Below are 14015 nucleotides of genomic sequence, written 5' to 3'. Positions count from 1 at the left end.
ACAGTAAATGAATGAATGAATGAAACAAACGTAAACTGTGATTTAATGCAGTTCCACTTTAGTCCTGTAGATGGCAGTGTAGAGCTGTAGCGCTTTTACGGTCTCGCGTCCTGCGTGTCCCTCGCGGCTCGCTGTAGCTGAGAGTGCTAACTCTCCCTGTGTTTGAGGGAATGGCGCTAATGCTACTCTGAGTTCTGAACTCTGTTCTGCTCTCAGTTACAAGTAATTTTAACTTTTGAGTCAAATACTAAATTATTTCTGAGTCCTAAAGAAACACGTTTACTAAATGAACGTTTATAGTCAGAATTTTAATACTAATAGTGCTAGGTTAGCTGGATTAGTCGCAGTTAGCAAGTTAGCAGCTATTAAAGAACGTTTATCAGCTTCTTACTTTCATAATAAGTGATCAGTATAAAGTTTTAATAACGTATTATTAACATCATCATTATATTGTTATATTACTGTTGTTATTAATGTTAATAATAATAACAACAGTAATATAACAATAATAATAACGTTATTATCGTTCTAATACTATTAATGTTAAACTTAAAGCTATTATTATTATCATTATAATTTATATATAACATTGTTTATACATATATAATTATCGTTATATTATTATTGTTGTGCTTATTATAATTATTGTAAAATATCGTTATAAATTTGTATTATTATTATTTATATATAATTATTATTATATGTATCGTTAGTAGTGTTATTACCATTATTATTATTATACTTATTAATAACATCGTTTTTATTATCGTTATATTATATTATAATTATTGTAAAATATTGTTATTATGTTTTATTATTATTATAGCAGTTATTATTATTATTATACTTATTATTAGTAGTGTTATGGTTAACATTGTTATTATTAATATTAATATAAATATATATATATATATATATTACTAATACTCTATTATTATTCTTATTGTTGTAATTATACTAATCATTAATATTGTTATAAACATCGTTGTTATCGCTCTATTATTATTATTATACTTATATTATTATTATTATTGTTAAACCTGTTGCTATTATATGTTATATAAATATTATTAATAACATCGTTTTTATTATCGTTATATTATTATTATTGTATTTATTATAAGTACTGTGAAATATCGTTAATATTGTTATTAATATACTTATCGTTATTAGTGTTATTATTAATATTATACTTATCTTCATTATTTAATTGTTATTATTATTATACTTATTAAATAATAAATATTAATAGTTATTATTAATATTATACCTATTGTTATTATTATTATACTAATTGTTGTAATTATATGAATCATTATTACCATTAATCTTGTCGTTAGTAATATTATACTTATCTTAATTATTGTTTAATTATTATTATTATACTTATTATTATTATTGTGCTGTTTTAAGACTCATAATATACTGGCAGTTCACTTATTCAATCATCAAAAAAGACCTCATATTGGATTATGGTGGCAAGAATAATGAATGTTTCTGTTGTACCACTGCAGGCTGTAGTGAGAGTTTTTGTTTTATATTTCAGCTCCGTGTTTGAACGATGTGTTCCCTCGAGCTCTTCCCTCCACCGCTGCTGAACGGTCAGATCACTTTATACGAGGCCAATAATGAACTCGTATCAGGAAGCTCTCCAGACTGCTACCATAAACAGGTAACATCCTTTTATTTCAGTATTTGAATTACCCTCACTATATGGACAAAAGTATTGGGACACTAATTTTTGAATCTTGGTGTCTGTGCGGACACTGGAAGGCTCAGTTGTCGGTGCGCTCTCTGTGCTGTTCCCAAGCCCTGACAGAAATAGGAGGGTTGTGTCAGGAAGAGCATCTAACAAATGCAAATAAAAAATCCAATTATTTGTAAATCTTTAGTACTATTCACATTGAAATGATACAGTCTAAACATAAAAACAGTACCTAGCAATGGGTGGGACTCGAACCAGCGACCCTCTAATCGTCATGGTGACTGCTGTGTTTGTTTCCACTGTTTGTTAGCACTGGAATCCTCCGAGTCTTCTTTTTCTGAGGGAAAACCTGAAGCCACACAGTCGTCCAGAGAGCAGCAGCAAAGCAGCATTCCTGGATCACAGAGACACACTGTGGATGAGAAGCGCTGGAGCCTGGTACACACACACACACACATCTACACACACACACCTACACACACACACCTACACACACATACACACACACACCTACACACACACACACACACACCTACACACACACATCTACACACACACACCTACACACACATACACACACACACCTACACACATACACACACACATCTACACACACACACCTACACACACATACACACACACACCTACACACACACACATACACACACACACCTACACACACCTACACACACACACACCTACACATATACTCACTCACACACACACACACCTACACACAAATACACACCTACACATACACAAACACACACATCTACACACACAAACACACACACACATACACACACACACACACCTACACACAAATACACACCTACACACACACAAACACACATCTACACACACACACAAACACACACACAAACACACACACACATCTACACACACAAACACACACACACACACAAACACACACACACATCTACACACACAAACACACACACATACACAAACACACACACACACACACACACACACACACACACATACTCACACACACACACCTACAAACACACACATACACATCAATACACACAAACACACCTACATACATTCACACACACCTACATACACACAAACACACACCTACATACACACTCACACCTACACACAAACACACACAAACACACATATACAAACACATGTTACACACACACACAAACACCTACACAAACACACACCTTTAAAACCTCATATTGGCCGTGCGGCTCGTCTACATGGATAACAGTGAGGAATAATGGAGATCAGGGCGTGACTCTGTGCGCTATACGGATCTCCATATTGCTGAAAGAAGCAGTTGGCTACTGCACACGTGTTAGTTACAGCAGTAGAGGTGGAATATGTTCAGGGAATTGGATATGACTAGATTGGGCCAGAAAAGCACCGTATGGAATTCCGCCTGTTTGATGCTGCGTTCACGACAGCTGCAGTATTTCGTGTGAGACTGTTTATGACTCTAACAGTGTCCACATGTTTTCTCTCCCCGTGTAGGCGTGACGCAGGACTTTATGGCCTGTTAGACGAAATCACGAACAGTTCTGAAGAAGGTGTGTGTGGTTTGTTTAGGCGTGTTTGAGGTATTTTTGTTCTATACGCACCCCTCATAACACATGTTTCGTGTGTTCTCCACAGTACCGACGAGTCTGACCCTGATTTCGGGGAGTGTTTTGGCTCTGCTGAGATGGGCGTCTTCGTTTCATTGCTCTCTGTTCCCACATCTGACTGTAAGCGCTGCGGCTGAGCATCAAACTGTATTTAAATTGAACAAATAATAGCAGTTTAATAACTGTTCTGTTTTTTATTTGCTTGTATTTTTTCAGTTAAGTGGTGTGGACATGGTTGCTGAATTCTCCCAAGTGTTGGATTGGTAAATCACGTTTATCACTCATATTGCACATATCATATTATTCTCTCTGTTTTGCTCTGTACAATCTGGTCCCACTGTGGTTTACACAATGTAAAACAAAAGCTCCACAAGGGGGCGATCATGTACTAGTTTGTTTTGTGTTTCTGAGCTGTTTAAATGTATTCATTTATTAGTATTATTTTTCTTTACGACCGGACCTATAATAGAACATAGTGTGTGTTATTGTTATATGAGGGTTCTCCGTGCGCTATACGGCTCTTTATATGAACCCGCCTGGTGCAGGTGAACAAAAGAAGCAATCGGGACTGAATACTTCGGCCTTTTTCGATGAGGTTTCGACGTCTGCAGCAGTAGATACACGTGCATTACAGACCGCTTCATATGGGTTATATGGAGATCCGTATCGTCACACATTGTTCTCCGTGTCCCCCGTCTCTGAGGTCATAATTGCAGCAGTTCCCTCCCTTGTTCTAGCCACGTATGTGAGCTTTCATTCGCATTTCTGTTGTTTGTTTTTGTTTATTTTAGGTCTGATAGCACCGTACGAAGCTTTGCGTGGCATCCACATACAGACAAATTTGCAGTAGCCCTGCTGGATGATTCCATCAGGATCTACAGCTCTCGCAGGTACGTTAACGGTCACCTGTATCAAACACTCGCTCCTCAAAATGTTTTATGGGATTCTGGTTAACAAATATTATTAAACCCTTTTTATATTTACATTTGCTGCATTTAACAGACGCGTTTACACAGAGTGACTTAAAATTATGACTAAATACAAATAATTAAATGAATCTGCAGTTTGGTCTGATAGTTCTGATCCTGTGAGCGGTTGATTCTGTTTTCTCTTCAGTACGACGACTCCGACTCTGAAGCACCGGCTGCAGAGGAGTGTGAGCGCTGTAGGGTGGAAGCCTCTGTGTGCCTCCGCTCTGGCTGTGGCCTGTCATACCTGCCTGCTGGTCTGGCACGTGGACCCCAACTCGCTCTCTACACGGTATTGGCACATACATGCTACATACACGCTACATACACGCTACATACACACCATATACACATTACCAACACATTACCTACACACTATATACACACAACGTACACACTCCATATACACCACGTACACACTCCATATACACTACGAACACACTACATATACACCATGTACACACTACATACACACAATTTACAAACTATGTACACACTACACATACATTACATACACACTGCATATACATTACATACATGCTACATATACACCATGTACACACTATATACACACTACATACGCACTACATATACACTACACCACACTACATACACACTACATAAACACTGCATATACACCACGTACACACTACATATACACTACATATACACCACGTACACGCTACATACACACTACATACACACCATATACACATTACCAACACATTACCTACACACTATATACACACAACGTACACACTCCATATACACCACGTACACACTCCATATACACTACATACACACTACATATACACTACACCACACTACATACACACTACATAAACACTGCATATACACTACACCACACTACATACACACTACATATACACTACATATACACCACGTACACACTACATACACACTACATATACACCACGTACACACTACATATACACTACACCACACTACATATACACTACATAAACACTGCATATACACCACGTACACACTACATAAACACTGCATATACACTACACCACACTACATACACACTACATATACACTACATATACACTGCATATACACCACATACATACTACATAAACACTGCATATACACCATGTACACACTGCATATACACTACACCACACTACATACACACTACATACACACTACATATACACTGCATATACACCACATACACACTACATAAACACTGCATATACACCATGTACACACTGCATATACACTACACCACACTACATACACACTACATACACACTACATATACACCACATACACACTACATATACACCACATACACACTACATACACACTACATAAACACTGCATATACACCACGTACACACTACATATACACTACATAAACACTGCATATACACCACGTACACACTACATACACACTGCATATACACCATGTACACACTGCATATACACTACACCACACTACATACACACTACATATACACTACATATACACTGCATATACACCACATACACACTACATAAACACTGCATATACACCATGTACACACTGCATATACACTACACCACACTACATACACACTACATACACACTACATATACACTGCATATACACCACATACACACTACATAAACACTGCATATACACCATGTACACACTGCATATACACTACACCACACTACATACACACTACATATACACTGCATATACACCACATACACACTACATACACACTACATAAACACTGCATATACACCACGTACACACTACATATACACTACACCACACTACATATACACTACATAAACACTGCATATACACCACGTACACACTACATACACACTGCATATACACCATGTACACACTGCATATACACTACACCACACTACATACACACTACATATACACTGCATATACACCACATACACACTACATACACACTACATAAACACTGCATATACACCACGTACACACTGCATATACACTACACCACACTACATACACACTACATAAACACTGCATATACACCATGTACACACTGCATATACACTACACCACACTACATACACACTACATACACACTACATATACACTGCATATACACCACGTACACACAACATACACACTACATAAACACTGCATATACACCATGTACACACTGCATATACACTACACCACACTACATACACACTACATATACACTGCATATACACCACGTACACACTACATACACACTACATAAACACTGCATATACACCACGTACACACTGCATATACACTACACCACACTACATACACACTACATACACACTACATATACACTGCATATACACACTACATAAACACTGCATATACACCACATACACACTACATACACACTACATAAACACTGCATATACACCACGTACACACTACTTATACACCACACTACATACACACTACATATACGCTACATATACACTACACCACACTACATACACACTACATAAACACTGCATATACACCACGTACACACTACATACACACTACATAAACACTGCATATACACCACGTACACACTACATATACACTACACCACACTACATACACACTACATATACACCACGTACACACTACATATACACTACACCACACTACATACACACTACATAAACACTGCATATACACCACGTACACACTACATACACACTACATAAACACTGCATATACACCACGTACACACTACATATACACTACACCACACTACATATACACTACATAAACACTGCATATACACCACGTACACACTACATACACACTGCATATACACCATGTACACACTGCATATACACTACACCACACTACATACACACTACATATACACTGCATATACACCACATACACACTACATACACACTACATAAACACTGCATATACACCACGTACACACTGCATATACACTACACCACACTACATACACACTACATAAACACTGCATATACACCATGTACACACTGCATATACACTACACCACACTACATACACACTACATACACACTACATATACACTGCATATACACCACGTACACACTACATACACACTACATAAACACTGCATATACACCATGTACACACTGCATATACACTACACCACACTACATACACACTACATATACACTGCATATACACCACGTACACACTACATACACACTACATAAACACTGCATATACACCACGTACACACTGCATATACACTACACCACACTACATACACACTACATACACACTACATATACACTGCATATACACACTACATAAACACTGCATATACACCACATACACACTACATACACACTACATAAACACTGCATATACACCACGTACACACTACTTATACACCACACTACATACACACTACATATACGCTACATATACACTACACCACACTACATACACACTACATAAACACTGCATATACACCACGTACACACTACATACACACTACATAAACACTGCATATACACCACGTACACACTACATATACACTACACCACACTACATACACACTACATATACACCACGTACACACTACATATACACTACGTACACACTACATACACACTACATAAACACTGCATATACACCACGTACACACTACATATACACCACGTACACACTACATATACTCTACACCACACTACATACACACTACATAAACACTGCATATACACCACGTACACACTACATATACACTACACCACACTACATACACACTACATATACACCACGTACACACTACATATACACTACGTACACACTACATATACACTACACCACACTACATCCACACTACATAAACACTGCATATACACCACGTACACACTACATATACACTACACCACACTACATACACACTACATATACACCACGTACACACTACATATACACTACACCACACTACATACACACTACATAAACACTGCATATACACCACGTACACACTACATACACACTACATAAACACTGCATATACACCACGTACACTCTACATATACACTACACCACACTACATACACACTACATAAACACTGCATATACACCACGTACACACTACATACACACTGCATATACACCACGTACACACTACATACACACTACATAAACACTGCATATACACCACATACACACTACATAAACACTGCATTTACACACACGACTTAATTCTGAGTGATAATCTGACTGAATTTCGTCCTCAGTCCCTCGTCCGGCTGTGCTCAGGTACTGTCTCATCCGGGTCACTCTCCGGTCACCTCCATCGCTTGGTCTCCTTCCGGTTCTTTACTGGTTTCGGCCTCTCCCGTGGACACGGCCATGATGGTACGTTTCAATACATTGAAACATTTCTGGTTTAGTTATTTCACAATTGTTTATTTTATATTAAATTGATCTTCCTTTGTGCTTGGTGTAATTCAGGTGTGGGACGTGGCTGCAGAAAGCTGTGTTCCTCTGCAGCGTGTCGGAGGTGGAGGGGTCACTAATCTCTTATGGTCGCCGGATGGCGGCCGGCTCTTGGCTGCCACGCCTTCTGCGCTCTTCAGGTACGCACCCATGTTTAAAGGTGTCGGTGTTTCTCAGCTCAAAAAACAGAAAGAGGTTTGGTACTTGGTTTGAACTGGTCATTGGAAAGCTATACAAGCTGTGGTAATTAAAAATAGATTTATTAAAGGTTATTAATGCTGTTAATGTCTGGACTTGGGTCAGATTTCCACACTGTAGCTTGTTCCCCCTGAATTGGGAAACTGGGTGCTTGGGTGGCGCAGAGGTAAACTATGCCAGCCCAACCAAATAGTGTTTTAGAGGAAATAGGGGTTAAAATAGTGAGATAATGATATTTTAAAGGATAAATGTTGTGTGTATGCGTGTAGGGTGTGGGAGACCAAGATGTGGACCTGTGAGAGGTGGCCTTGTCTAAAAGGACGCTGTCAGGTAAGATCTATATAACACAACACGTCATAACAAAGCATTAGCCACAACCTCAGTATAATAATCACATTTTTTGGTGGTTTAGTTTGTATGTATTTATTTTGAATGTATTTATGTAAGTATGTATGTATGTATTTATCTAAGTGTTTGTCTTGAAACCTCTTAATTTGAAGCACCTTATATGGTCACTGCAGCAATAAAATCACTGTATTCAGGTTCTACTGTAAATCCTAACCAAAGTATGTCATGAAATGTCACAAAGCGCTCATATGGCAATAAACCATGAATAAATTTGCCAATAACAATAATTAATGAATTCTTCCCTCTATTCACAGTCAGCATGCTGGAGTCCTGATGGAACGAGACTGTTGTTCAGCGTTCAGGGAGAAGCGGTGATCTACGCTCTTACCTTCTCTGATATGACGGGTAAATAACCTCTGCAGTGTCATTAGTTTTATTATAGTTTTTGAGCCCAAACTAGAGTATGTAAATTTCAAAAATCTTACAAATATAAATCTGCTCTAAATACATTAAGAAAAGGCAACAACTACTTATACCTGGGACCATAAAATAAATGATTATAACCCAAGAAAATACAGGACTAACGTTATTTCTGCAGAAATAAGAGCTTTAAAACTAATGGAGCGGCTTTATCTGCTGCGTCTGTATCAGTGAGGACGATGAGCGATAGTGTAGACGTGCTTCATAAGGAACTGAAGATCTCTGACCCACCTCAGCACTGGTTCATAAGAAATCTGTGCTTCAATAAACTAATAAAATCTGACCGGGTGGAAACTTGACACCTCCACCCATCTTGGCGCACGTGCGCGGCTCACATTAGCCAGTTTTCCTGTTTGTGATTTCATTATGTCCTCCTTCTTTCGGCTGCTTCCGCAGATCATTCCACTCCATTTTACCCCGTCTGTTCTCCCTCACCGCATGAACCTCTCACCCGTCCTCTGCACATGCTCAATACCTACACTGATCAGCCATAACATTAAAACCACCTCCTTGTTTCTACACTCAACCAAAAATATATCCAGCCAACAGCGCCCCGTGTGCAGCGTCCTGTGACCACTGATGAAGGTCTAGAAGATGACCGACTCAAACAGCAGCAATAGATGAGCGATCGTCTCTGACTTTACATCTACAAGGTGGACCGACTAGGTAGGAGTGTCTAATAGAGTGGACAGTGAGTGGACACGGTGTTTAAAAACTCCAGCAGCACTGCTTTGTCTGATCCACTAATACCAGCACAACACACACTAACACACCACCACCATGTCAGTGTCACTGCAGTGCTGAGAATGATCCACCACCAAAATAATACCTGCTCTGTGGGGGTCCTGACCATTGAAGAACAGCATGAAAGGGGGCTAACAAAGTATGTAGAGAAACTGATAAACTACAGTCAGTAATTGTAGAACTACAAGTGCTTGTATATGGTGTATGTGTAAATATATACAGTATATGATATAAGTATACAGGTTCAGGTTATTATTTATGTCTCGCTGGTTTCAGGAGGACCTAAAGCTGCTGTGGTTGTGGCCGATCTTTCAGAGACCACGTTCAATGAGCTTGCTGGTGACGTCGTGTAAGCGTGTTTTTTTATAAACATGCGTGTAAAGTGCAATATTTTATTATTGCTTTGGTAAAATAACATATTTTTTATTTACTGGACTGATTAGTGTCGGTGGAGAGGTGCAGTCGCTTGCTTGGGATCCCACTGGAGAGAGGCTGGCTGTGCTCCTGAAAGGTCGTTCTGAATCCTCCAACCATCCTGCCGTCATTGCTGTGTTTAAGACGCGCTCCGGTCCCATCTTTGAGCTGCTTCCATGGTGAGTGTCAAATAAACAGTATAAATAAAGCCTCAGACACCGCTGTTGGACCCCTGAGCGAGGCCCTTAACCCTGTTTTACGCTTCATTTCAGCGGTTTCGTGCAAGGTGAGGCTGGAGCAGAGCCGAGGCTGATCCACTTCCATCCTCACTTCCAGCACGGTGCACAGCTCACAGTGGTGAGTGTGAATGTGTGTGTATGTGTGAAAGAATCTACTTCCAAAAATAGATGGGACACATCACATACACCAGATATCGTATTGGACGTACGAGGTTAACCCACTCCCACCTAATAATGGCTGTGCGGTCCAGCATTTATTAACAGAATGAAATATTTACTCGGCATAGCACCAACAATAAAGGACGTCCACACCCAAACCAAAGCTGAAACACTGACCAAGTCCCCATCAATCACCCCCCCCAACCATGATAGTATCCAATAAAATCGCTCCTGTAAGGAACATGATGTATGAGCTGTCCTGGCGTTAACTAAGCCCCATGACCTTTTATTACTTAAGAACTATTGCATCTTCACCTTGTACTGCAACTTTAGTCCAGCTTACAAATAAGTTTTTATCCCAGCCCCCTTCCTCTCCCAAAATGCCATATAAGATACAGTGCATTAAATAAACTCTACCTTTGTCTTTACAGTTATGCAAATGATACCTTAATTCGTACATACACAGGGAGAGAAATAAATCCACTCCCAGTCTGACTCTCCAATACAGTCAGCCATGAAAAATAGCCTCAGTCGCAGGCATGTTGTTAAGAATCAATTAATCAATAAATCTACTTGTACTTGTGTCCCACAGAAATACAATAGAGTTTATACAGAGTAAAAAAGTGAGCCAACAATTAATATTGAGAATATGTGAAGTACTTGACGCCCTTTGTCGAGAAATTTGTACCTTTAAACTCGACCTGTGTACAGTGCATGGTCTAAGGAACACATTAACAGGTTTCCCGAACATCCTTATGGAAAGAAATACCTTGAAATTCAACGTCTTTCAGTCCCAGAACCAACTGACGTTGAGTTTCAGGGTACCGCTGTAGTGTCTTGTTACTTGTTCTATAAGTTTCAGATGTGAATCACGATCGTTTCTCGTTGCAGTGCTGGTCTAACGGGCGAATCTCTCATGTGCCCTTCTATTTTGTCGGTGTGGGGAGGCCACATTCTGGGGGAAGCCCTCCGCGTCCTCACTTCACCAGCAAGACGGAGGATTACAACACTACACTGTTTACAGAACACGTTTCATATGTGTATTTTTAATCTTCAGCTCACACAATGTTCTTACATGTAACATAATTACATTTAAAGATACAGAATAAATGACAGTAAAATATAATAAAAGATGAAAATGCCTCATTGTTTGTGTTATTGTTTGTTATGTTTGATTTGGTTAGTCAAACCACTTAGAAATTCATTTTTCTGTTTACTAGAAATATCTAAAGAGAAAAGTGGTCATGCCATGACTGACTAGATACTCTATATGAACAAAAGTATTGGGACACCCCTTCTAAGCACTGAATTTATGAGTTTCAGCCACAACAGGTGTAATAAATCAGTTATAAAAAGGGAATGATATGATTCCAACTTTGCAGCAACTGTTTTGGAAAGGTGTTTCACAAAGAAGAGCTCAGTCAAACGAAACTACAGTCTCCTGCACAGAGCCCTGACCGCAGCCCCACTCAACAGCTCTGGAATAAACTGGGATACATACAAATGCTGTCATCTTTTAACGGAATGGGCACAAATTCCCATACACAGTCTTGTGAGAGCTGCTGTTCTATCTGAAAAGATCACGTGGCGGTCGCTCTCATTTACTAGCATTCGTTTTTAAATGTCTGACGTGCTCAAGGTCAGGTGTCCAAATACTTTTGGCCATATAGTAAAGATGCACATCCTATACCACAGATTGGTGGACCATTTCAATTACAGTATCCCCTCCAGCATGGAATGCTAATGCGTGTGTTGTTGATACGAGTGCTTCAGGCATCGTTGTCAATAAGGACAGTCGGCTAACAGCTGACCGCAGACCTGTGGTCCGAGACTGACAGTGATAGAGGGCTTGAGGATGACTAAGACACTGCAGAGGGAAAAACCAAGGAGTAGTCTGTAACTGCACACCTTAAAATTGCACTAACACGCTGATAAAGGTCCATCACCTATCCCAGTTTGGTATCTTATTATACAGTGTAGTTCTATAGGAGTCCCCTACTACTGACTGATGGGGAAGAGAAGAGTGACTGTATACCTACAAAGTGCATCTATATAAAGTTAATATAGGTGTACCTAATAAAGTGGAAGAAATGTGAGAGGACAGTTGTAACATCAGCAAAGGAGGTACTTCTTTAGGTAAGAAGTAAACCACCACCACCATGTTAAGCTAGTGAATTAAAGGCTGTGGTTAGCTGTGAATGACTGCTAAGAACAGTTTCTGTGAAGCGTGCAGGCTTTAAAGCCAGACTGGTAGTTATCACAAAGGTCATTCTGAGTAAGAATGTAATTAAAGGCAGTACATTTAAGAATTTGGAAGAGGGCGGCACATGTCTGTGGTTAATGATGTCTTAAATGTCCAGTGTGAGAATGCCACAAGTGCAGTCTGTAATGTCTGTGTTGAAAAACTTGCCTCTTGCTTTTGATTAATATTTGTTTAATTTATTGTTATTTTAAACAATTTATTAAAATAAATAATAATTTATTTTCTGGTTCTGTCAAAGAACAAATACCGTGGGTCTCATCTGGGTTTCAAACTGCTTACTTTATATTGCAGAACACAGGTACTTCACAGAGGTAGCTCAGTGGTTAGGGTACCGGACTAGTATGTGTAAAGTCGCTGGTTCTACCGCCAAGTTTCCACTGTTGGGCCCCTTTGCAAGGCCTTTAACCCTTAATTGCTTGTATTGTATACTC

The 14015-nt window shown here is 39.1% G+C and overlaps 1 protein-coding gene across 2 annotated transcripts; it reads left to right on the top strand.

Annotated features, from left to right (window-relative positions):
* The first annotated feature begins 136 nt into the window (after positions 1-136).
* aaas (achalasia, adrenocortical insufficiency, alacrimia) lies at positions 137-12463 on the top strand. 2 transcript variants are annotated; one of them, XM_062999511.1, is made up of 16 exons: positions 137-222; positions 1547-1672; positions 2016-2143; positions 3215-3270; positions 3356-3447; positions 3544-3590; positions 4119-4217; positions 4444-4587; positions 8538-8658; positions 8755-8879; positions 9207-9267; positions 9600-9690; positions 10786-10858; positions 10953-11102; positions 11196-11280; positions 12213-12463. In XM_062999511.1, the coding sequence occupies exons 2-16, from the start codon at positions 1562-1564 to the stop codon at positions 12369-12371; spliced, it is 1542 nt and encodes a 513-aa protein (XP_062855581.1). In that variant the 5' UTR covers positions 137-222; positions 1547-1561; the 3' UTR covers positions 12372-12463. The 2 variants fall into 2 exon arrangements, with proteins under 2 accessions (XP_062855581.1, XP_062855582.1); XM_062999512.1 differs by lacking the exons at positions 3215-3270; positions 3356-3447; positions 3544-3590.
* The last annotated feature ends 1552 nt before the right edge of the window (positions 12464-14015 follow it).

The sequence above is a fragment of the Trichomycterus rosablanca genome, chromosome 7, assembly GCF_030014385.1.
Source record: "Trichomycterus rosablanca isolate fTriRos1 chromosome 7, fTriRos1.hap1, whole genome shotgun sequence".
NCBI classification, from domain to species: Eukaryota; Metazoa; Chordata; class Actinopteri; order Siluriformes; family Trichomycteridae; genus Trichomycterus; species Trichomycterus rosablanca.
This window is presented reverse-complemented; position numbering and strand designations above follow the sequence as displayed.

Bases quoted from the DNA above. Each gene is read 5' to 3' on its own strand.
- aaas (XM_062999511.1), top strand. From the start codon at position 1,562: ATGTGTTCCCTCGAGCTCTTCCCTCCACCGCTGCTGAACGGTCAGATC. The intron at 1,673-2,015 runs GTAACATCCTTT...ACTGTTTGTTAG, and splicing joins CAGACTGCTACCATAAACAG to CACTGGAATCCTCCGAGTCT. The intron at 3,591-4,118 runs GTAAATCACGTT...TGTTTATTTTAG, and splicing joins TTCTCCCAAGTGTTGGATTG to GTCTGATAGCACCGTACGAA.